Genomic DNA, 25,996 nt, shown 5'->3' on the forward strand with positions numbered 1-25,996 from the left:
GAGAGCGAGATGGTGGTGGGGGACAGCCCCCAGTAAAGTCAGAGGTGAGAGCACAAAGCAATAAAGTAGGCAGACTCTGGTTTTGGGGGGAAGATGCTAGAGAATATCCGGGGGGACTCCCGAGGCTCCATCCCGCCTTTGCGTATGCCGAGCCTCCTTCCTCATGACCTTTGTCACGAGTGGAATGTCTCTCGCCGGCTCCCGGCATCCTAAGGCCCACTTGACTTCACATTCCAGGATGTCTGGCTCTAGGTGAGTGATCACACCATTGTGATTATCTGTGTCGTGAAGATCTTTTTTGTATAGTTTTTCTGTGTATTCTTGCCAGCTCTTCTTAATATATTCAGCTTCTGTTAGGTCCATACCATTTCTGTCCTTTATCAAGGCCATCTTTGCATGAAATGTTCCCTTGGTATCTCTAATTTTCTTGAAGAGATCTCTAGTCTTTCCCATTCTGTTGTTTTCCTCTATTTCTTTGCACTGATCACTGAGGAAGGGTTTCTTATCTCTCTTTGCTATTCTTTGGAACTCTGCATTCAAATGGGTATATCTTTCCTTTTCTCCTTTGCTTTTCACTTCTCTTCTTTTCACAGTTATTTGTAAGGCCTCCTCAGACAGTCATTTTGCTTTTTTGCATTTCTTTTTCTTGGGGATGGTCTTGATCCCTGTCTTCTGTACAATGTCACGAACCTCCCTCCACCCATAGTTCATCAGGCATTCTATCAGATCTAGTCCCTTAAATCTATTTCTCACTTTCACTGTATAATGGTAAGGGATTTTATTTAGATCATACCTGAATGGTCTAGTAGTTTTCCGTACTTTCTTCAATTTAAGCCTGAATTTGGCAATAAGGAGTTCATGATCTGAGCCACAGTCAGCTCCTGGTCTTGTTTTTGTTGACTGTATAGAGCTTCTCCATCTTTGGCTGCAAAGAATATAATCAATCTGATTTCACTATTGACCATCTGGTGATGTCCATGTGTAGGGTCTTCCCTTGTGTTATTGGAAGAGGATGTTTGCTATGACTAGTGTGCTCTTTTGGCAAAACTCTATTAGCCTTTGCCGTGCTTCATTCTGTACTCCAAAGCCAAATTTGCCTGTTACTCCAGGTGTTTCTTGACTTCCTACTTTTGCATTCCAGTCCCCTATAATGAAAAGAACATCTTTTGGGGGTGTTAGTTCTAGAAGGTCTTGTAGGTCTTCATAGAACTGTTCGACTTCAGCTTCTTCAGTGTTACCGGTCGGGGCATAGACTTGGATTAATGTGATACTGAATGGTTTGCCTTGGAAACGAACAGAGATCATTCTGTCGATTTTGAGATTGCATCCAAGTACTGCATTTTGGACTCTTGTGGACTATGATGGCTACTCCGTTTCTTCTAAGGGATTCTTGCCCACAGTAGTGGGCATATGGTCACCTGAGTTAAATTCACCCATTCCTGTCCATTTTAGTTTGCTGATTCCTAAAATGTCGATATTCACTCTTGCCATCTGTGTGATCACTTCCAATTTGCCTTGATTCATGGACCTAACATTCCAAGTTCCTATGCAACATTGCTCTTTACAGCATGGGACCTTGCTTCCATCACCAGTCACATTCACAACTGGGTGTTGTTATTGCTTTGGTTTCTCTTCTCTTCATTCTTTCTGGAGTTATTTCTCCAGTGATCTCCAATAGCATATTTGGCACCTACCGACCTGGGGAGTTCATCTTTCAGTGTCCTTCTTTTTGCCTTTTCATACTGATTATGAGGTTCTCAAGGCAAGAATATTTGTTTTTCAGACAGTCACTAAGTATCAGATCAGACTCAGTGCAGAGCACTGGGGTAGAGAGAAAACACCACATGTAAGAGGAACAGACTTATCAGAAAAAATATGAGTTAATATGTGCCAAAGGAAGTTTTACTGGAGATACTTTAATTTCCTACTACCTATCAGTGTGACTGACATTCCTACAGTTTCTTGCATTAGCCATTTGAGGTACTACACTAAATTGGACCCATAACTCTTCATCTGTAACAGTGAAGAACATCTCAGCTTAGTCAGTGGACACAAACCTGGAAGGAACAGGAAGAGAGAATCAATTGTTCCAATTTAAAGGTTTAATTTAATTTCATTTAATTGAAAGGCTTGATTTAACTGGTGATGGTTTAAAGTGATGTTCAAGACTAGGCCATGAAATAAAAGCTCTGCGCAGGCTAGGAAAACACATGCCAACAATCAGAAAGGGAACTGTGCTGATGACTACTAAAACAAACTTTAGCAACTTCGTAATTATGCCTCAAGAGAGGCCTCCTCTGAGAATATACTTGATCTGAAAACAGATGCAAGAGTTGGTCCTTCCCACAGGGCCTGTGACTTCCATTGTTTTCATTTTTTTACTCATTTTTTTTTCTTTACTTTCTGACAAAACTTACAGTCATTGAGAAGTTTCTGTCCTGTGAGTCTGCACCTGTCTGGAAGATTCCTCTCCTCTCAGTTCAGTTCAGTTCAGTCGCTCAGTCCTCACCTCTAGAGAGAGGCAATTGAGAGGCCCGGGGAGAGATGTGAGTGGGAATTCCCACTGTTCCTTCAGGTTTCAACATGCCTTAAGTTTCACATTGCTGCCTCGAGGTGGATGCTGAATGAAGTCAGAATGTCAGAGAATACAAGTTCAAGGCTAAAAACTTAGAAGCACCAAGCCAAAGCCATGAACTCATACAATAAATCCAGTCAAACAATGGTCAATCCAATAAAGCAAAAAAAAAAAAAAAAAAGAAAGAAAGAAAAACAAGCAAGCACTTTTTAGACTAAATGGTTCAGCTTTACTGATTGACAAGTTAACTTCAATGAAAAAAAATATTCCAGGTACTATTTCTGCTGAACCATTCTGAAAGCAGCAATGATTATAAAATAATTCTTTTTCTCTTTGAATAAGAACAAAAACTATTACTTGAGATAACCCACTTTCTCCCAACCCCTCAAAATATAAAATTGAGGAAAACCCTATTGGTTGAGGTTGTTAATCTGTTAAGCCCAAAACTAGTAAAAACTCTAGGCAAAAAAAACTAGGCAAAAGCAGGCCCAAGGGAAACCTTCTAGGCATTATTACTGGGCATGAAATAAATTCCACAGCATAACAATATACAATTGTTATTGTATTGTTATTGTTGTTACACTAGGTAAGTGGTTATCTCAGTGATTAAACAGGAACTCCCGGTTGGCGTTATACATGCTCAATGGCCAAATGGCTAAAATATAACTTTTGAAAAAGCTAACTTTTATGAAAGAAGTAAGTATCTTTGGAAAAATATCCATTTCCGTTATGAGAGGAGCTGTTGCTGCTGCTGCTGCTAAGTCGCTTCAGTCGTGTCCGACTCTGTGCGACCCCATAGACAGCAGCCCACCAGGCTCCCCCGTCCCTGGGATTCTCCAGGCAAGAACACTGGAGTGGGTTGCCGTTTCCTTCTCCAATGCATGAAAGTGAAAAGTGAAAGTGAAGCCACTCAGTCGTGTCCGACTCCTAGCGACCCCATGGACTGCAGCCTACCAGGCTCCTCCATCCATGGGATTTTCCAGGCAAGAGTACTGGAGTGGGTTGCCATTGCCTTCTCTGGAGAGGAGCTGTTAGGACATAGCAAAATAACTGGCATCTTGAAAATAAATGAGGAAAACTGAAAGGAGAGAAAAAAAGTTCACCCACTTGACAACTTGCCCTGAGTCTATGAAACAACTTGTGTAAAAAGGAACAATAGATCATTCTATTATGGGAATTTCAGAACATCACTCCCACATCCAGTGACATTAAACCACATTCTTAAATTTTAGAATGTGAAAAACAAATTCTGGAAAAAACCAATTCTGCTATGAAGGAATCTTTGCTTCAGAAGGTAGTGGCCTTCATTATTACAATGAAAGAAAAATAGAAAAACAGAGAATTGTTGTGAAGCCAATTCTTTAGGGTCAAACTTGACTTCTAAGTATGTCAAGTTAAGTAATGGAATTACCAAGGAATTCACACCCTTAGCTTCTTGGTAAAATTCTGTCGTGTGATCCAGTCAAGCATTCTTATTGTTGTTCAGTCATCCAGTCGTGTCTGACTCTGAGACTCCATGCACTACAGCATGCCAGGCCTCTCATAAAAATTAAAATATATATTAAATATATATATAATTATATATATATATAAATTAGATAACAAGTAAAGACCCACTGTTTAGCACAGGGATCTCTATTCAATACTCTGTAATGGCCTATATGGGAAAAGAATCTAAAAAAGAATGGATATATGTACATGCATGGCAGATTCACTTTAATGGACATATATATATAATTAATTATATATATATAATTAAATATATATATATAATTAACATATACATTTAATTTTTGTCGGGATATAATTTACAATGCTCTGTTGGTTTCAGATGTCCATTAAAGTGAATCTGCCATGCATGTACATATAGCCACTCTTTTTTAGATTCTTTTCCCATATAGGCCATTACAGAGTATTGAATAGAGATCCCTGTGCTAAACAGTGGGTCTTTACTTGTTATCTAATTTATAACAAAATATATTAAATAAGATGTTTTTAATAGAAAACACATAAGCCAGATTTTTATATCAATCCGTTGACAAAAATGTGACCAGAGCCTCATAGCAACCTAACCCTTGTGTTATCACTAGGAGAGCAGTTCAGTGGTCTCCATTTCCACGTTCCCAGTGATATCATATGATATAAGGACGCTGAATAATGAGAATGAGCTGTGTACACACGTACAGATGTTCTATCACCAAATACAGAGTGAGAAGAAAGTTTAATGTGAATTTCTGCATTATAATTTAACATTACTAAACAAATACATCAAGTTTCCCAGGTGGCACTCAATGCAGGAGACATAAGACACAAGGGTTCAATCCCTGGGTCAGCAAGATCCCTTGGAGGAGGGTATGGCAACCCACTCCAGTATTCTTGTCTGGAGAATCCCAGGGACAGAGAAACCTAGCAGGTTACAGGTCACTCCATAGGGTCACACAGAGCTGGACATGACTGAAGTGACTTAGCATGCATGCAGACAAATAAGTCACAGCATTTCATAATAAGCACCCTGAACTCCTAAAGTAATTGAGAAATGATTTGACAGCCAGCTAGAGCCACACGAGGGCACCATTATTCCAGGAAAGAAATTATACAGAAGCAAAATTTATTTACCTTGTTTGCGGTTTATTCTCTCATCACTTTATTTTGTTCAATTACACAGCATTCATAGTTCTTAACACATCATTTGGTACAAGGCAGTCATTCAATTATTTCATTGGACTCAAAATTATATGAAATTTAGCTAGGGAACTTTCTGGCAGTCCCCCCTGGAGGAGGAAATGGCAACCTACTCCAGTATTCTTGCCAGGAAAATCCCATGAACAGGCTCCTCTGTCCATGGGTTTGCAACAAGTCGGGCACAACTGAAGCAACTGAACACATTCTTGGTGGTCCTGTGGTTAGGACTCTGTACTTTCACTGTTGAAGGTCAGAGTTTGATCCCTGGTGTGGAAACTAAGATCCCACAAGCTATGTGACATGGTCCAAAAAAAGAAGAAATTTAGGTAAAAGTGTGGATTCAGTATAGTCACAGATAAATGAGTAAGTGAGTGAAAGTTGCTCAGTCTTGTCCGACTCTTTGCAACCCCATGGACTATAGCCTGCCAGGGTCCTCTGTCCACTGAATTCTCCTGGCCAGAATACAAGAGTGGGTAGCCATTCCCTTCTCCAGGGGATCTGATGAGAATCAGTGAAATGATGATAATGACACAGACACATGCAGAAATACTGTTTAGTTAAATGTCTGGGTATCCCATGATGCAGTCAAATTGACACATTAGATTAATCATCACATTCTGTCTATCCTCAGATTTAAACAATACTAGTATTTAGATTCCCCTTGCTTATGACAGTAATAACATCCTGGCAAGTTGCTCTGCTTCTTTTTGTCTCCCTTCAGATTATTCTGAGAGTGAATTTTTTTTGAAACTTGAGTCAGATTGTGTCAGTCTTTTGCTCAAAATCCTATAATCGTTCTCCATTTCAGTCTGACAGAAAAAGTCTTTACAATGACCTTCAGTCTCCACCTGTTCCAAACACCTTATTTCTCCCTCCTCCCTTCTTCCCTTCCCCCACTATACTCCTCCTCTGTGACCTGCTTTGGTTATCATCCACATTCTGCTTGAAAGTAAAAGTGTTATTCACTCAGTTGCGTCCAACTCTCTGCGACCCCATGGACTGTAGCCCGCAAGGCTTCTCTGTCCATGGGATTCTCTAGGCAAGAATACTGGAGCGGGTTGCCATTTCCTCCTCCAGCGGATTGTCTCAACCCAGAGATGGAACTCACGTCTCCCGCATCTCCAGTGTTGGCAGACAGATTCTTTACCTCTAAGCTACCATTTTTCCTTCAATTAAGGAAAAAAAAAAATTCACTGGTGCAGCAGTTTCTGAGTATCAGTTATTTCCAATGACTCTATTATTTGGAGTAGGCTACCATACCACTGCAGCCACAGCTGCCACCATGGCCAACTCCAAGTTGAGCTCCAGCAATCAAGAAGTTGGAGGCACTTGCTCTCGTGCACTTTCAGTTGAGAAGACCCACCAGAGGGGGAAGCCCAGTCCCTTCCCAGTCCACCTGCCTTCTCCCTTTAAAGATTTATATGAAGGATTGGTTTATTACTGAAAAATAAGAAATGACCTGAGGATCTAGCAGCTAAAACTCCGAGCCCCCAATGCAGCAGGCCTGGATCCCTAGTAAGGAAACTAGATCCCACACACTGCAATGAAGATCGAAGAACCTACATGCTGCAACTAAGACCTGGTGCAGTCAAGTAAATAAATAAACATTTTTAAACAAAAAAAGAAGAAATGAACTGTACAAAGGAATTTCTTGGCCAGAAAAATAAATAAAAAACTGAAAAACTACATCTCCTGCATTTTGGGTAGATTCTTTACCACTGAGCCACCAGGGAAGCCAAAAATGTCTGGACATTACAGCATATCCTCAATGGGAAGCAAGCCAAATTACCACCAGTTTATAGCCACTAGGCTATCAGTTATTTGGTTAATTGAAACCTGATGTTATCCAACCTGTATTAAAGATTTTTTAAAAAACCAATTCTTGATATTATTTTGTTTATTCTTTCAAGAAAAAGAATATTGGGGTTTCCCCAGTGGCTCAGTGGTAAAGAATCTGCCTGTTAATACAGGAGACTTGGTTTCGACCCCTGCTCCAGGAAGATCCCACATACTTCATAGCAATTAAGCCCACGTGCCACAACTACTGAGTCTGTGCTCTAGGACCTGCAATTACTGAAGCCCAATCACCCTGGAAACTGTGCTCCACAGCAAGAGAAGCCACCACATGAGAAGCCGGTTCACTACAGCTAGAGAATACTCCCGCTCACTGCAGCAAGACAAAAGTCCACGCAGCAGCGAAGACCCAGCACGGCCAAAAATAAATAAATGTCAAAGCTTAAAAAAACTGTCTATGATGAACACCTATGATGTCTTACGTGTTCCCTGCCCGTGGAATACAGTAATGAACAAACTAGTTAATTCTCTGTCCTCATAGAGCTTATAGTCTAATGGAGATGGTGAAGTTGTTCTTCACCACCTGAAGTTGGTGGGAAAGCTTCCTGAGTTGTTCTGGGAAAGCTTGACACATTCCCTACAATTTGGTGATAATTTATACAGACAATTTGTACTTTCTGAAAGCAAGAGGCTGATGGAGCTGTATATACCAGCCAGAGAAAGTGCTGCCTGATGTAGTGTGCCTGGAAAGAAAAAGAGGGAAAAGAAGACCCCTGGTTTCCTTGACTTCACATGAAGGAACTCAAGAGTGTAAACAAGAACAAAGGAGCTACCTGGCTGCTCAGACAGCTTCCAAGGGAGGGAATTTCTTACCCTGAACTATGGGTATAAAATTATAAATGGGGAATTTATTTCTCTGAGGCAGTACTAGGTGGTAGAGACAAAAACTGAAACATGCCTCCAAGAAAATGAGCCCAAACTGCACATTACACCACTAGCAGGGAGAGGAACCAAAATAAGCCTCAGCCAATGCTCCCTCGCCAGGAATCACGGGACAAAAGCATAGCATGACTTCTCTCCTCTCTCTGCCCTGAAACAGAGAGACCAAATGCAGAAGCTGAAAGGAGGGGGATATTTTGAAGAGGGAAGTTATTCAAAGAGCAGAACAGAGACTTCCCTGGTGATCCAGTGGCTAAGGTTCTGCCCTCCCAATGCAGGGGGCCCAGGTTGGATCCCTGTGCAGGGAACTAGATCTCACATGCTGCAACTAGATCCTGAATGCTATGAAAATCAAAGATCTTGAGGGCCACAACTAAGACCTGTTACAACCAAATGTGTGTGTGTGTGTGTGTGTGTGTGTGTGTGTGTGTGTGTTAGTTGCTCATTCATGTCTGATTCTTCGTGATCTCATGGAATTTAACCCACCAGGCTCCTCTGTTCATGGATTTCTCTGGGCAAGAAAACTGGAATGGGTTGCTATTTCCTTCTCCAGGGGATCTTCTTGATCCAGGGAGCAAACCTGGTCTCCCACCATGTGGGTAGATTCTTTACCATCTGAGCCACCAGGGAAGCTATATGTATATAAATATATATATTTTAAAAACAAAGGGCAGAATACATTCTCCTTTCTTGGCTGCAGACTCCTCAGGCCATGGCCCATGCCTGTGGCTCAGCAGGTTAGAAGATCCATTGGAGAAAGAGGAAAATAAACGTAAGATATATAAAATCAGCTTTAAGATGGGTTAGACAAGTTTCACAATTTGCCTAGTGAAAGTGACCTGAAAACCAAAGGATCTGCCAAGATATTAAAATATCTGCTACTCAGCAGAAAAGAGAATTTTGACACAGCACGGTAGAGGGCATTGTTTGGAAATAATGAAGTTATGTCATAGTCCACACACGCTGAGTTGACTGCTCTGTCACCTGGTTGGCAAGTTAATAGTGACTCAAGTTATTCTATGTAAATGCACAATACCTCTCTCCATTTACAAAAAGATAGTCTGAACAAGGTCCTAGCAAACACCTCAAAATTCTGATGGGTTAAACAAGTTTTTGTGTTGATTGGTGAGTGCATATGTGCTAAGTCGCTTCAGTCCTGTCCAACTCTGTGTGATTCTTGACTGTTGCCTGACAGGCTCCTCTGTCCATGGGATTTTCCAGGTGTTGATTTGAGGACGTATTTATTTCTATGAGAAAATATATATTCTAAATAACTTAAAGATTACTTTATTATTTTTTAAAGCTAATGTTTTGGAGGCATAAACATTTATAAATGGGTAACTCCTTATATCTGTGCTAACTTGTGATGGTCATTTTCACTCTCCTTAAAAACTCTGAACTATTAATGTTAAATAGTAGTTATTATAAAAGTTCTTTATTTTAAAATGATAAAATTAACAAGGAAATTGATAGTAGGTATACTAAAAGTGAAACATGTATAAATAACATTAATACAATCATTCATAAAAAGTTAAATAACATACTTACACACATTTATAAAATTTGAAAACTATGAATGCAATAAAAATTAATTATATCATAATTCTAATCTTTGTAGAATACCTCTGTTAGACAAAATGCTCTTTAAAAATAAAATAGTTTTGACACTTAATTTCCATTTAGATCTTTTAAGATGAATTCTATTTGGGAATTATTCACATCTTACAAAGATAAATTAACAGCAGAATATCAATTTTGTCACCTCAAAATTTCATAAGGGAGAAAAGTTCCAAAATCTCATTCAACAAAATTCATGAAAAATCATATTTGATATAGGAAGACGGTTTCACAGTTATTCAAGAATGTGAATAAGAAAGGATTAAAGAAAAGTGAAGTAGCCTAAAATATCTTATTCTCTACTCTCCCATAAGGAAGAGGAAGTGTTTGTCTCAGAAGAAAAAATTGCAATATGACTGTCACAAGAGTCATGTTTCACCTGCTCTATTGAGTAATTAATGTTCCTATATTGTCATGTCCTTGTGTTACATTTTAACAATAAGGCTTTGATATTAAATTACAATGAAAATAATTGACTTGAGACAAAATTTCAGGTTTGTTTATTTATTTATTGCTGCAGATATTTGGATTTTATTTTTTAAATATTAATGATAAAGGGTTGTAAGTTCAACATTATAAAGTCAGGTATACATTATAATGAAATGAACTACATGAATTAGCAATATGCACAGCTGAGTTCAGTTCAGTTCAGTTGCTCAGTCATGTCCAACTTTTTGCAACCCCATGGACTGCAGCACACCAGACTTCCCTGTCCATCACAAACTCACAGAGTTTACTCAAACTCATGTCCATTGAGTCGGTGATGCCATCCAACCATCTCATCCTCTGTCATCCCCTTCTCTCCCGCCCTCAATCTTTCCCAGCATCAGGGTCTTTTCAAATGAGTCATTTCTTCACATCAAGTGGCCAGAGTATCGGTGTTTCAGCTTCAACATCAGTCCTTCCAATAAATATTCAAGACCGATTTGCAATATGCACAATATGATTTATTCTTTGATCCTGATCTTCAGAATTCATATTATGTTTATCAATTTATACCTTACAGTTTTTCTATTTGAATACCGTTTAAAACAGGCTTCCCTGATGGTTCAGCTGGTAAAGAATCTGCAATGCCGGAGACCTGGGTTCAATCCCTGGGTTGGGAAGATCCCCTGGAGAAGGGAATGGCTACCTGCTCCAGTATTCTGGCCTGGAGAATTCCACGGACTGTATAGTCCATGGAGTCACAAAGAATCGGACACAACTGAGTGACTTTCCCTTTCACTTTTCACAGTTAAAAGCAAAGCTATAATAAAAAGCACTATGTTTGGTGTTTTAAAATATTTATTTATTTATTTATTTGACTGTGTGAGGTCTTAGCTGCAACCCATGGGCTTAGTTGCCCCACAGCATGTGGAATCTTACTTCCACCACCAGGGATCAAACCTGTGTCTCCTGCACTGGAAAGCAGATTCTCGACCATGGGACCATCAGGGAAGTTCCCAGCACCAGGTTTTATAATCGGGATGAGCTTTCTCAATAGGCAGAGGGAAGGAATGTAACTGATTCATCTTTTCCTTTCTTATATGTGCATAAGAAAATCACTTTATATTGACACATTTCAATATTAAAATCAGCATTATAAACTATGCATTATAATCCCTAATTTTCATAGTAGATAGTCAAGATTTAAATATTTACAAGAATTGCATTGATATAGATTTATGGTACTCCAGTTCAGTTCAGTTCAGTCACTCAGTCCTATCTGACTCTTTGCAACCCCATGGACTGCAGCATGCCAGGTTTTCCTGTCCAGAACCAACTCCCGGAGCTTACTCAAATTCATGTCCATCGAGTTGGTGATGCCATCCAACCATCTTGTCTTCATAATCAGTCCTGAATATTCATTGGAAGGACTAATGCTGAAGCTGAAACTCCAATAATTTGGCCACCTGATGTGAAGAACTGACTCACTGGAAAAGACCCTGATGCTGGGAAAGATTGAAGGCAGGAGGAGAAGGGGATGACAGAAGATGAGATGGTACTCCAAATAAACATCAAATTTGGGTTACAGGCCAAGAGAGCTTATGTCATACTGCTTATGTCAGCTTCAGGAAAATGTGGTAGATTTCCAAAATCTAGCCCCTGCTCATCACAACTAGAGAAAGCCCATCCTCAGCAGCAAAGACCCGGTGCAGCCAAAAATAAATAAATAATTTTTTTTTTAATCTCTCAAAGTATGTAAAAAAAAATCAACAGTGATTGGCTTTAGAAGTATGGACTTCTAAACATAGAATAGATAGAAGTCTTTCACTTGTCATATTTTTCTCATATTATTGAACACAAAAATACTATTTTTATAACTTGGAGAAAAGTGGTAAAACAAAGGGGATAAAATCATTTTCATATTTTAGTTGATGCAAACAGAACTATTAATCATTAATATACAGCTAATTGTATATTCATTAAATTATTAACATAATTGTTCATTCATATTGATTTCTACTGATTGATAATAATAAATAATGGGCTGTAGTTAGTGTGATTCACTATTTAATAATTCATATAATTCATCCACTAGACAGTTTCTCTGTGGTTCAAAGCCATTTGCTGATAGCATACATTAAAAATGTGTATGTTTATAAAATAAATGTGTAAAAGTTGTAATCATTCTATAATCTATATAACTGTTAAATGGAAAATCTGGAGGGAATTGACAATACATTCAAACAATAAAAAGTCCCTTTGAGAATAGGGATATTTTCTAACACATGGGAAGTCTGTGAGTCATTGGGTGTGGGGATTACCAGGTTTTATACATATATATATATATAACAAATGTGAATTTAAATCAATTGAGACCAGTTAATCTTATTCTTAAGTAACAGAACATGACTATATCCAACTAATCTTCCAGAAACACACTGTATTCCAATATCTAATTGAAATTATTTCTTCCAACATTCAAAGTCATTTTTCCCATTGAGAGAAATAGGTTATAATATTAATATAAAACAAAACTCACAAGTAATTTAGAACAGTAGAATTAAACTTCCTACTGAGCCTCCTCTAGAACCTCAGAACCTATGTTATGATGTAAGAAATTGAGATGAGTTTCAAAGTGCATAGTCATACTACACAAGGCTGTTCATCTGAGTTGAACCTGTAAAATAGCCTAGTGGCCATCACTTGATAAAAGGCATTAGAATTCCAAAGTAATAGACTGTTTAAGAGCTTCAAATGAAAGAGGAAGAAAAAGCATAAAAGGTGAAGAAAATTCACATGGCTAAGGTATAAATACATATACTACATGCCCAGCTCTGTGTCAAATGTGTCTCCTTTTCAGTTCAGTCCTGTCTGACTCTTTGCAACCCATAGAATGTAGCCTGCCAGGCTCCTCCATCCATGGGATTTTCCAGGCAAGAATACTGGAGTGGGTTGCCATTTCCTTCTCCAGGGGATCTTCCCAAACCAGGAATCGAACCCAGGTCTCCCTCACTGAAGGCAGACTCTTTACCATCTGAGCCACCAGGGAAGCCCTCTTTTCAGTTAACAAATGTGTAATAGTAAAGAAGCAGAGACATTACTTTGCCAACAAAGGTCTGTCTAGTCAAGGCCATGGTTTTTCCAGTGGTCATGTATGGATGTGAGTGTTGGACTGTGAAAAAAGCTGAGCGCCAAAGAATTTATGCTTTTCAACTGTGGTGTTGGAGAAGACTCTTGAGAGTCCGTTGGACTGCAAGGAGATCCAGCCAGTCCATTCTAAAGGAGATCAGCCTTGAGTGTTCTTTGGAAGGAATGATGCTAAAGCTGAAACTCCAGTACTTTGGCCACCTCATGCAAAGAGTTGACTCATTGGAAAAGACTCTGAGGGATTGGGAGGGATTGGGGGCAGGAGGAAAAGGGGACGACAGAGGATAAGATGGATGGATGGCATCACCGACTCGATGGACATGAGTTTGAGTGAACTCCGGGAGTTGGTGATGGACAGGGAGGCCTGGCGTGCTGTGATTCGTGGGGTCACAAAGAGTCAGACACGACTGAGCAACTGAATTGAACTGAACTGAAAGATCAAAGTGGTTTGGAAGTGCATAGGTGAGCCCCACAGATGTCAAGGAAAAATTTAAGGATAAGTGAGATCTGGAAGAAAGCACAGCAATTTATCCACCAAAATATTAATAAAACAATAATTTTTAAGCCCATCATATCTCCACAAGTTCTGTCTGTTTTGTTGATGCTTAAAATGTCTTCATTTCCCCATTTCATTGTTTCCTGGAGTGAGGAGACTGACTGTTGCCCAGTAAACTCCCTTGCCCTCCTTATGCAACAAAGGAAATCTTGACATAAACATACAGCCACAGAACAAGTTAATTTTCTTATGTCTTAAGGTTGAGCTTCCTAAAACATAGATCAAGTATTCCTCCTTCATTTTCTTTGGCTCTTATCAACAAAGCACTCTTGGACCCAGAAACTAAGGACAGAGACAGGGAAGAGGAAAGGAGGAGGAAGAAAGAGACAGTGAGGAGGAGAGGAAAGGAAGAAAGAGAAAAGAGAAAGAATGAATTCATCCACATCACCAGCATCACAAACAGGTAAGATTTGCAACTATTCCTTTTCCTTCAATCTTCCCTAGTGGCTCAGTGGTAAAGAATCTGCCTGCCAATGCAGGAGTCACAGGAGACATGGGTTCAATCTCAGGGTTGGGAAGACTGGAGGAGGAAATGGCAACCCACTCCAGTATTCTTGCCTGGAAAATCCCATGGAGAGAGGAGCCTGGTGGGCTATGGTCCATGGGGTCACAAAGAGTAGGAGACGATTGAGCATGCATGCACTTTTCTTTCATAGATTTTTTCATGGAAGAGGTGATAAACATTCTGGGGACAGAACAATAAATTTAGGGATGAGTGAGGTCTGGAAGAAAGTGGAGAAATTTTGTCCATCAAAATAAAACAATATTTTTAAAGCCCTTCATATGTCTCCAAGGTCAGTTTGTTTTGCTGATACTTAAAATGTCATCATTTCTCCATTTTGTTGTCTCCTGGAGTGAGGAGACTGACTTGTTGCCCAGTAAATGCCAGTAGAGTAAGAGAGGAGAGACAGAGACAGAGAGTGAAAGAGGGGATGGTTAGAAGGTTAGATGTTCTTCTGGGAAGATTGCAGGAGATTGAGTTCAGGGAGAGCTACCAGACTACCTTTTCCATGGTTCGTTGTGTCCCATTGGGCAAGTCTCTGCTGCTGCTGCTGAGTCACGTTAGTCAGTCGTGTCCGACTCTGTGCGACCCCATAGACAGCAGCCCACCAGGCTCCCCCGTCCCCAGGATTCTCCAGGCAAGAACACTGGAGTGGGTGCAAGCATCTGCAAGTCTCTGGAATTCACTCTCTGTGTGTGTAAATATGTGGAGGGGGGAGGAGGGGAACTACAAGGTCATCAAAGTTTTATCAGATTGATTTACAAAGCACCTGGAAAAGGAGACCCTGAAAGGAGGAGAGCAGTAGAGAGACAAGAAAAACTGGAAAGAGTGAGGAGGAGAAAGGGAGAGGGAAAGAGGGAAAATCTGGGAGAGTTGGAAAGGAAAAAAATTGCACATATGTCTGAGTCCTTGATTCAGACTCTTAAAAATAGCCATGAGCTCCTTCAGTGCTTCTCTAAGTGTGGTTCCCAGGCCAACAGCATTCTCAGCTCCTGGAAACTTGTGGATTTCATACCAGCTCTACTGAATTTTTAATTCTGGAGGTAGGACCCCATGATCTGTGTTTTAGCCAACCCTTCCAATGATCTTCATGCTTTCTAAAGTGTAAAAATTATTCAGTATAGGTAATACAAGTGGAAGGAAGTAAACAGGGTCAAACATGAATTTCTTTTATCTCTTTCATAGCTTTTTAGGGAAGATTGACCACATGTATGTCTTTCTTTCTACAGAGAGAAGATGCTTCTCTTTCCAGCTGTTCTCATGGGCCATTGCTGGCACCTCCATCCTGCTCCTGAGTGCCTGTTTTATCACCAGATGTGTTGGTGAGTTCTGAAGGTCACACTCAAGCTGCCTGGTGAACATTAGGAGTGAATTCTTCCTTGTTGACTGTGGGTTCTTTTCTCCCACAAAGGGTATTTCCATTTCCCTGGTGACTCAGATGGTAAAGAATCTGCCTGCGATGCAGATGTGGGTACTATCCCTGGGTGAGGAAGATCCCCTGGAGAGGGAACTGGCAACCCACTCCAGTATTCTTGCCTGGGAAATCCCATGGACAGAGGAGCCTGGCAGGTTACAGACCATGGGGTTGCAAAGAGTCGGACACGACTGAGTGACTAATGCTTTCCCCCATATTTATCGCCAGGTTACTCCTCAAGCCAGAAACCCCAACCAGCATAAAACTGGTACTAAGTTTCAGTGACCTGCGAAACATTCTTCATGGTACACAATTTTTATTTCCTTAGTGGCCCTGAGTTCACCCTCTCTGTAGTCTTGTCATTAGTGTAAACCTCTCTGAGATCCTAGCCAGAGGCACAGGAAGTCACTTCTTGGAAAGAAGGGTTAGAAGGTTCGACTTGGCAAAAGAGAGAGTCTTAGGCATTTTGTATTGCTTTTGTGGGGCCTTCCCTGGTGGCTCAGTGGTAAAGAATATGCTGGCAATTCAGGAGACGTGGGTTGGATCCCTGCATCGGGAAAACCCTCTGGAGAATGGCTATCCACTCCAGTATTCTTGCCTGAAGAATCCCATGGACACAAGAGCCTGGCAGGCCACAGTCCATGGGGTTGCAAAAAGCTGGACATGACTTAGCAACTAAACAACAGCAACAAAAGAGAGTCCAAACATATTTATTATATATATATTTAACTCACTGTTGATTTTATTTTTCCAGATTATGCACACACTACTAGGAATACACCCTGGTAAAATACCCAAGCTGCTGAATTGAATTTGGCAATTTATATGATCAGTGGCCATTCCAATAATTCATTCATTTAACATTACTGAAACCAATCTTCTGCATTATCATCATCATGTTATTAACAAAGTTTATTCAATAAATAGATAATTCATTTTCATCTTAGGCTAGGACTTATTGCTTAGGACTTACCAAGCATATTGTACTATTAGTAAGACAGCTATATTGAGATACATAATTCCTACAGGTAAATTCATATGAGTGTCTTTCTTTGGTAAGAAACTGGCTGAGAAGAATATTTTGTTTGTGGAATCAAGGAAAACATTAGCATTTCAAAAATATTTGTCTTTTAAAATGCATTCTACTGTGTAGGTGAGGGAAAAAGTTTTCTTCTACTCTACTGTCTCAGCTAGGGCTTTGTTACAAGAAAAAAAATACAAATGTGAGTTTTACATGACATCACATCTGGTTTTTTTGGGTCTTTGAACCTGAAATAAAGTACATTTGTGTTCATAAATCAGGAAAAGCATGAAATGTGAATTCTCTCTTCTTTGACTAACCAAACCTCAGTTCCTATCCATGCTGAAGTAAAAGTAGATAGTAAGGAAATATCATAACTACTGGTACTTTTATAACTATAAAAAAATGTTAATGTATTTGTAAAAAATTTTAATTGGAGGATAATTGCTTTAAAATGTTATATTGGTTTCTGCCATATAATAATGTGAATCAGCCATAAATATACATATGTCCCCTCCCTGTTGATCCTCCCTCCCACCCCATCCCACCCCTCTAGATTATCACGGAGCACTGAGTTGAACTCCCTGCATCATACAGCAAATTCCCACTAGCAAACTATTTTATGTATGGTAATGTATCTTTTCTCGATTCGTCCCACCCTCTCTCCTGGACTGTGCCCTCAAGCCTGTTCTCTGTGTCTGCGTCTCTATTCCTGCCCTGCAAATAGGTTCATCAGTGTCAGATAAAATGCACTTGTATTAAGGGTAATGAATATTAGCTGTGCCTCTTTCCCTTACAGTGACATATAGCATCTTTCAACTATGTGATGAGAAAAAGTTCCAGCCACCTGGGGATTCCATGGAACTCTCCTGCTATAATGATGGATCAGGTATGTGTGCTGTGCTTAGTCGCTCAGTCAAGTCTGACTCTTTGTGACCCTATGTAGTCCACCAGGCTCTTCTGTCCATGGGGATTCTCCAGAATACTGGTGTGGGTTTCCATGCCCTCCTCCAGGGGATCTTCCCAACGCAGAGATCAAAGCCAGATCTCCCACACTGTAGGTGGATTATTTACCATCTGAGCCACCAGGGAAGCCCAATGGGTCAGGTATAATAGACCTCAAACTTGAACATCTAAATTTACATAGCAACATTTTCTGGCTTTAGATTGATTTGGAGATAAGTAAAATAGTCAAGTTGGGTCCCATTTTTCAAAAGCAAAATGCAAAATCTTGCCTGTACTGTCAGAGAATAATGAGAAGTTGGTAAGAGGACAAGAATAAAACTTTGGAAGTGCAATTTGTGTTCAAGCAGGAAACTTTGGGGACGTTATAGCAAACCTTTAGAATAAATGTGAGGCGTCTGGCTGAAGAGTCAATCTAGAAGTTGAAGGTGTTATTCCCAGAAGTGTACTTTTTATTTTCATCCATCACCTGCTTCCAAAATGAAGTGAAGGAGGAAAAAAATGTAGGAAGGAAATTTGAAAATATATCAGAAATATGCTCCCTATACTCTTCCATATTGTCCTGGTCCAAGTCTTAGCAAAATGCTACTTGACAATAGAAAGTGACTTCCTTCTCTGAGCTATAATTTCCTCACCGTTAAATCAAGAGGAATTGGACTATTTATTTTTAATAAACTTCATAGACTGAAATTCTATAGTTCTAAGAACTGTAGGACAACTAGTTTGGAGATTCTGTTGAGGGTACATTGTTTGGAAAACGTGAGACACAGTTGCTTAGTGGTCACTCAGATAAAATACATAATTTTTCTCTGAACTTGGAAGTCTATGAACATATAATAGGGTCCCATGTCAATAGCATAACTAAGGAAGATTGTATATATTAGGGGTTCCCAATCTCTTTGGGGATAAGTAAAGTAATTGAGTTGAGTCCTGTTTTTCAAAAGTAAAATGCAAAATCTTGCCTGTCAGAGAATAATGAGAATTTGGTAAGAGGACAAGAATAAAACTTTAGAAGTGCAATTAGCATTCAAATAGGAAACTCTGGGGATGTTACAGCAAACCCTTAGAATAAATGTGTACCAGTCCAAAGACCGATACCACCTATCAGATCAACAGTGGCATTAGATTAGAAATAAAGTGTACAATATAAATGTAATGCTCTTGAATCATCCTGAAACCAGCTCCCCCACTTAGTCCATGAAAAAATGGTCTTCCGCAAAACCTGTCCCTGGTGCCAAAAGGTTGGAGACTGCTTTTATACGGTTGTGTTATTATTTATTGGCACTGACATCTAGAAAGTAAGGATTAATTCTTGATAGACAAGAACATTGCTGTTTGTGTTTGTTGACTGAGGAATTCCCTAAAGTCTTGGATGGTAAGATGTGGAGCATGAACAAGGGGTTCCAAGGCTTCTGACTCAAAGTGAAAAACTTATCAGCTCAGAGGAAGGTTTCTATTATCTTACCTGGTTCATGTGGGACTCTCACAGAAACTTCTCTCCTTCCAGGTTCAGTCAAGAATTGCTGTCCACTGAAGTGGTTCCATTTTCAATCCAGCTGCTACTTATTTTCTCCTGACACCATGTCCTGGAGAGCAAGTCTAAAAAACTGCTCGAGCATGGGTGCTCACCTGGTGGTTATCAACACGCAGGAGGAGCAGGTAGTTGAGTACAGCATCCTCCAGTGTAGTGAAACATCCTTCACAGGACCCATCTCTCTTTACCCCATACATGCTTGTGTATAGTATTTGACCCGCAATTTCTATGTGTCACATGAATTTACTGAAATACATGCTGTTCTTACCTTTTCTGTAAGCCATTACCAACTTTATTTTCTTTACTAGAAGAAACTACGATAAAAAGAAATTTTCATGTTTAATTCCTTTATTAGTAAGGCAGGAAAAAAAGAGGATTGGGACTTCATGTTATTTATTATTTAGTAATCTGTAATTATTATTACCTAAAAGATGATGCTATGAAAGTGCTGCATTCAATATGCCAGCAAATTTGGAAAACTCAGCAGTGGCCACAGAACTGGAAAAGGTCAGTTTTCATTTCAGTCCCCAAAAAAGGCAGTGCCAAAGAATGCTCAAACTGCTGCACAATTGCACTCATCTCACACGCATGGCTCAGTTGGTAAAGAATCCACCTGCAATGAAGGAGACCCCAGTTCAATTCCTCGGTTAGGAAGATCCGCTGGAGAAGGGATAGGCTACCCTCTCCAGCATACTTGGGCTTCCCTTGTGGCCCAGCTGGTAAAGAATCCACCTGCAATGCGGGAAACCTGGGTTCCATCCCCAAGTTGGGAAGATCCCCTGGAGAAGGAAAAGGCTACACACTCCAGTATTCTGGCCTGGAGAATTCCATGGACTGTATTGTCCATGGGGGTCACAAAGAGTCGGACACAACTGAGCTACTTTCACTTTCATTTTCATTTTCAAAAGATGATGCTGTGAAAGTGCTGCACTCAATATGCCAGCAAATTTGGAAAGCTCAGCAGTGGCCCCAGCTATGGAAAAGGTCAGTTTTCATTCCAATCCCAAAGAAAGGCAACACCAAAGAATGCTCAAACTACTGCACAATTGCACTCATCTCACACACTAGTAAAGTAATGCTCAAAATTTTCCAAGCCAGGCTTCAGCAATATGTAAACTGTGAACTTCCAGATGTTCAAGCTGGATTTAGAAAAGGCAGAGGAACCAGAGATCAAATTGCCAACACCCACTGGATCATTGAAAAAGCAAGAGAGTTCCAGGAAAACATCTATTTCTGCTTTCTTGACTATGCCAAAGCCTTTGACTGTATGGATCACAATAAACTGTGGAAAATTCTGAAATAGATGGGAATTCCAGACCACCTGACCTGCCTCTTGAGAAACTTATATGCAGGTCAAGAAGCAACAGTTAGAACTGGAAATGGAACAACAGGCTGATTCCAAATAAGGAAAGGAGTGTGTCAAGGCTGTATATTGTTACCCTGCTTATTTAACTTATATGCAGAGTACATCACGAGAAACGCTGTGCTGGATGAAGCACAGGTTGGAGTGAAAATTGCCAGGAGAAATATCAATAACTTCATATATGCAGATGACACCACCCTTATGGCAGAAAGGGAAGAAGAACTAGAGTCTCTTGATGAAAATGAAAGAGGAGAGTGAAAAAGTTGGCTTAAAGCTCAACATTCAGAAAACTAAGACCATGGCATCTGGTCCCATCACTTCATGGCAAATAAATGGGGAAACAGTGGAAACAATGGCAGACTTTATTTTGGGGGGGCTCCAAAATCACTGCAATGGTGACTGCAGCCATGAATTTAAAGATGCTTACTACTTGGAAAGAAAGTTATGACCAACTTAGACAGCACATTAAAAAGCAGAGACGTTACTTTGCCAACAAAGGTCCATCCAGTCAAAGCTATGGTTTTTTTAATAGTCATGTATGGATGTGAGAGTTGGACTATAAAGAAAGCTGAGTGCCAAAGAATTAATGCTTTCAAACTGTGGTGTTGGAGAAGACTCTTGAGAGTCCCTTGGACTGCAAGGAGATCTAACCAGTCCATCATAAAGGAGATCAGTCCTGGCTGTTCATTGGTAGGACTGATGTTGAAGCTGAAACTCCATTATTTTGGCCACCTAATGCAAAGAGCTGACTCATTTGAAAAGACCCTGATGCTGGGAAAGATTGAGGGCAGGAGGAGAAGGGGATGACAGAGGGTGAGCTGGTTGGATGGCATCACTGACTCAATGGACATGAGTTTGAGTAAACTCCGGGAGTTGGTGATGGACAGGGAGGCCTGGCGTGCTGCAGTCCACAGGGTCACAAAAAGTCAGACACGACTGAGCAACTGAACTGAACTGAATTATTACTTTATTTATTCATTTTTAGTTTATATTTTATATATTTTACTTTAGTTTTATTCTTATTTTATTTTATTTATTTATTATTTTTATTGAAGCATAATTGCTTTACAATGTTCTGTTAGTTTCTGCTGTACAACCAGGTGAATCAGCTGTATGTATACATGTATCCCGTCCCTCTTGAACCTCCCTCCCACCCCATGCTCCACCCCTCTAGGTCATCACAGAGCACTGAGCTGAGCTCCCTGTGCTATATAGCAGCTTCCCACTAGCTATTTATTTTACACATGATAGGGTACATATGGGTACCTCATTTTAGAATGACCAGTATTTTTAGAAACATGTGAAAGAAGGTAAGCAGAAATTGTCCATTATATTTAAGCTATGATTTATAATGTTTTGTGCTACCCGTAACTGTAGATAAACTTTGCATGAGTTATTGTGAACCTCCTTCTCTGTCAAAAGTTCCTTTTCACTGGCGTAATTTTATGGTATCTATGCTTTGCCAAAATAAATCCTCTATAATCTTATCATTTCAGGCCCATTTTTCTATTACCTCCAGTCCAAATCCTAGTTCTCTCTTAAAAACAATTACCTTCAATGTTTATTTGAAATTGGAATAACTGATCTCCTCATTTGCTGTGTGTATCTCCCGTAGGAATTCCTTTACTACACAAAACCTAGAAAGAAAGAGTTTTATATTGGACTGACGGACCAGGTGACTGAGGGTCAGTGGCAATGGGTAGATGGTACACCTTTCACAAAGTCTCTGAGGTAATTTCCTTCTTGTAGTAAAACTATTTGTTGTTGTTTAGTTGCTCAGTTGTGTCCAACTCTTTTGAGACCCCATGGGCTGTAGCCTACCAGGCTCCTCTGTTCATGGGATTTTCCAAGCAAGAATACTGGAGCAAGTTGCCATTTCCTTCTTCAGGAGATCTTCCTGACCCAGGGATCGAAACTGTGTCTCCTTCATTGGCAGGTGGAGCCACCTGGGAAGCCCAGTAGAACTATAACGCTAGCCCAAATTGTAAAGTTAGACCACTGTTGAGGAGAGTCCTCAGAACCTCCTTCTGGTCCAAGAGGTATATTCATGTCCATTCTTGGTGATATTAAATGCAAACATAAAAAGAGCTGATATATAAGACAGAAAAGAGAAGCATAAGGATCTGCTGCCTCCATCTCCTAGAATTACCTCAGAAATAAAGGGGAAATAATAGATGAAATGAGAAGAGGCTTAAAACAGAACACTAGTTCATGGGAAATGCAAGGGAGACAAAGAGTGGAATTTGAAGTCTTGTGCCACCAAACTGTAGTCAATGAGACAAAAACAATGATTTAAGAAAGACAACAGATTCTTTTCTTAGAGCTTTGAATTTAAAAAAATTAATTATTTTTAGTTATACTGGGTCTTCGTTGCTTTGTGGGGGCTTTCTCTAGTTGCGGGGACTACTCTTCATTCCAGTGCATGGACTTCTCATTGTGGTGGCTTCTCTTGTTGAGGAGCACAGGCTCCAGAGTGCATGGACTTGGGTAGCTGCGGCCCACAGGCTGAGAAGTTGTGGCTCTTGAGCTCTAGAGGGCTTGGGCTCAGTAGTTGTGGTACATAGGCTTAGCTGCTCCGTGGCATGTAGGATCTTCCCAGATCATGGACTGGACCTGTGTCCCCTCCATTGGTAGGTGAATTCTTATCCACCGTGCCACAAGGGAAGTCTGAGACAACAGATTCCTATGGACTAAAAGTAGGATGTTCTGACCCTTTAAAACATTGTTCTGTGGACCCAGTGAAGTATGCACCTCAGTGAATACAAAACTCTATAGGATAAGGGGAGATAAACACGATGTGAGCTATGTGTGTGAAGGAAACAAATCCATCAGGATATCCCTCTTTCCCCTAACATCTCCGTTTTGGGTCTAAAGCCATGAGCAACCACAGCAGAATAGAAAGTCAGAAACATCCAGTTTAACTTCACTATTCACAAACTCTATGACTTAGAGAAATGGTTTAGCTCTTCTGAGATTCTTTTGCTTCATCATCAAAGTGGGGATTATAACACCTGTCTCGTAAAATTGTTGCAAAGTCAAACACGAATGTATTTTGCCTAGTTTATAGGGCTTCCCAGGTGGCGCTAATGGTAAAGAACCAACTTGCCCAAGGCAGGAGAGGTAAGAGACATAGCTTCAGTCCCTGGGTTGGGAAGATACCCTGCAGCAGGAAATGGCAACCCACTCCAGTATTCTTGCCTGGAGAATGCCATGGACAGAAAAGCCTGGTGGGCTACATACAGTCCATAAGGTCACAAAGAGTCAGACATGAATAAAGCGACTTAGCATGCATGCATAGGTCACCTTACCTCGTGTAAATCTCCCCTTTTGCTCTCTTTCAGCTTCTGGGATGCAGGGGAGCCCAACAACCTGGTTACTGTGGAGGACTGTGCCACCATAAGGGACTCCTCAAATCCAAGGCAAAACTGGAATGATGTGCCCTGTTTCTTCAATATGTTTCGGGTTTGTGAAATGCCAGAAAGAAAGATTTGAGAAAAGAAAAATCTTCAAGACACGAGGCACAACCCTAAAATGTATAAATGGGAAAGAACAAGTGATAATCATAACCACACAACTCCAACGTGAGAAAAGCATGCACTGCACTTTTTTAGGACTTCATAAATGTTTGTTGCTTTCATATAAATAAAAAGAAGTCATTTTGAAGGTTATAATTCATGGTTATTGACTAAAGTGCATTTTTGTCTACATCAGTCTTGGGATTTCTCAGAATTTACCGCTTATCTAGCAATGCTGCGAGAAGGGCTATTCCTTTCTCCTTTTGGTACAAATGCTTCATTTATGAGTATTTATGTGAAAATACAGGGACACAGACAAGCACCAAATCCAGCAAAGAAGAGAATTTTGGAAATTTTTGTCTTAAACAGTTCAAATTCAGGCTCTGTGTCATGTCTTCTTTCTAGTTCCTGAAAAATCTGTCTTCTTGATTTCATTCTGTTTTTTACCCCTTACCCAAGCATATTGCTTCATTGTGTTCTCCTCTATAATGAGTAGGAAACTTTTCAAGTCACAAACTTATTCCTGATTAAAAGACTGGTGTGGACTTTCCAGCCAAAGGCATTTACTTCACCTACTTATTAATAGAAAGGCCACGCTAACCTTCAGCCCCAAAGAGACTATCATCCAGGGACTTCCTTGCTGGTCCAGTGGCTGGGACTTCGCCTTCCAATGCAGAGGATGCACGTTCAATCCCTGATCAGGGAGCGGGAATCCCACATGCCTCATGGCCAACCAACCAAGACATGAAAAGCAGGAGCAGTATAAATTATTCTAATTGAACAGTCAATTTCACACTTTCCTGTCTCAAGCCTGTCCATTTATTGCATAATAATCTATCAGCGGTCCTCCCTGGTAGCTCAGCTGATAAAGAATCTACCAGCAAGAGACCCCGGTTCCATTCCTGGGTTGGAAAGTTCCCTGGAGAAGGGATAGGCTACCCACTCCAGTATTCTTGGGTATACTTGATATATATATATATATATATTCCCTGGTAGCTCAGATGGTAAAGAATCCACCTGCAAATGCAGGAGATGTGGGTTCAATCCCTGGGTTGGGAAGATCCCCTGGAGGAGGGCATGGCAACCCACTCCAATATTCTTGCCTGGAGAATCCCCATGGACAGAGGGGCCTGGTGGGCCACACAGTCCATGGGGTCATAAAGAGTCATACACAATTGAACAACTAAGCACAGCACAGTTTAATACTGATACGGTTATTCAAGAATATGTAAATAACACAGCAGCTTTTATAAGCATGTTTCTTGCACACAGCAGCATAATAGACCCTCAAAATCATACATTGGAATTAATGTATAATCATTGAATGGGGAAATTCAACTGAATAAATGAATATAATATATTAGCTTTCTTTACAAATGTTTATTTCTCATAGGCATGACAATCTGTGTTTTTGAAATCAATATGCCTTTAAAACAAAAGTCATTCAACCTGAAAATAATTCAATAAATATATCTTCAACTTTCTAATTTCTTTTTTCATATCACAAACATCAAATGAGGAAACATTTTAAAATATGTGGAAATGTTTTTGTTCATTGCTTTTATACTTTAGATGGCTATAATAATTTTAAATTTTATTTTGATATTGAAAGACACATAAAAATATTAATGCATATGTTTCACTATTTACAATTTAAGTTATGCAACTAACTCTGCCTTTAAACTTTGGCAAAAAAAAGAATTGTTTAGATTTTATTATAGTAAAGATCATTAGAACCTAAATTATTTATCAGAAAAATTCTTCTTTGAGAAGCAGATCATCCAATTGAAACTGTTTTTAAACATCATATATTATAAATGGGGTTATATAAATACTTAGGTACCAGAAAACCAAAAAAGTAGCAAAAAATAAAGAGTAATCAGTCATTCATATTCCCAAGACCATGTTCTCCAATTAAACCACTGTTACAATTTAAATACTATTACCA

At 39.8% G+C, this 25,996-nt stretch overlaps 1 protein-coding gene across 2 annotated transcripts; it reads left to right on the forward strand.

Moving 5' to 3' along the window:
- On the forward strand, positions 1–24,204 carry CLEC4E (C-type lectin domain family 4 member E). 2 transcript variants are annotated; one of them, XM_027541228.1, is made up of 7 exons: positions 1–44; positions 14,001–14,139; positions 15,468–15,560; positions 17,473–17,562; positions 19,144–19,295; positions 22,149–22,264; positions 23,875–24,204. In XM_027541228.1, exons 2-7 carry the CDS (start codon positions 14,106–14,108, stop codon positions 24,023–24,025), a joined length of 636 nt encoding a protein of 211 aa, XP_027397029.1. In that variant the 5' UTR covers positions 1–44; positions 14,001–14,105; the 3' UTR covers positions 24,026–24,204. The 2 variants fall into 2 exon arrangements, with proteins under 2 accessions (XP_027397029.1, XP_027397028.1); XM_027541227.1 differs by lacking the exon at positions 1–44 and adding an exon at positions 213–252.
- Positions 24,205–25,996: the final 1,792 nt, after the last annotated feature.

The sequence above is a fragment of the Bos indicus x Bos taurus genome, chromosome 5 (assembly GCF_003369695.1).
Source record: "Bos indicus x Bos taurus breed Angus x Brahman F1 hybrid chromosome 5, Bos_hybrid_MaternalHap_v2.0, whole genome shotgun sequence".
In the NCBI taxonomy this organism is placed as follows: domain Eukaryota; kingdom Metazoa; phylum Chordata; class Mammalia; order Artiodactyla; family Bovidae; genus Bos; species Bos indicus x Bos taurus.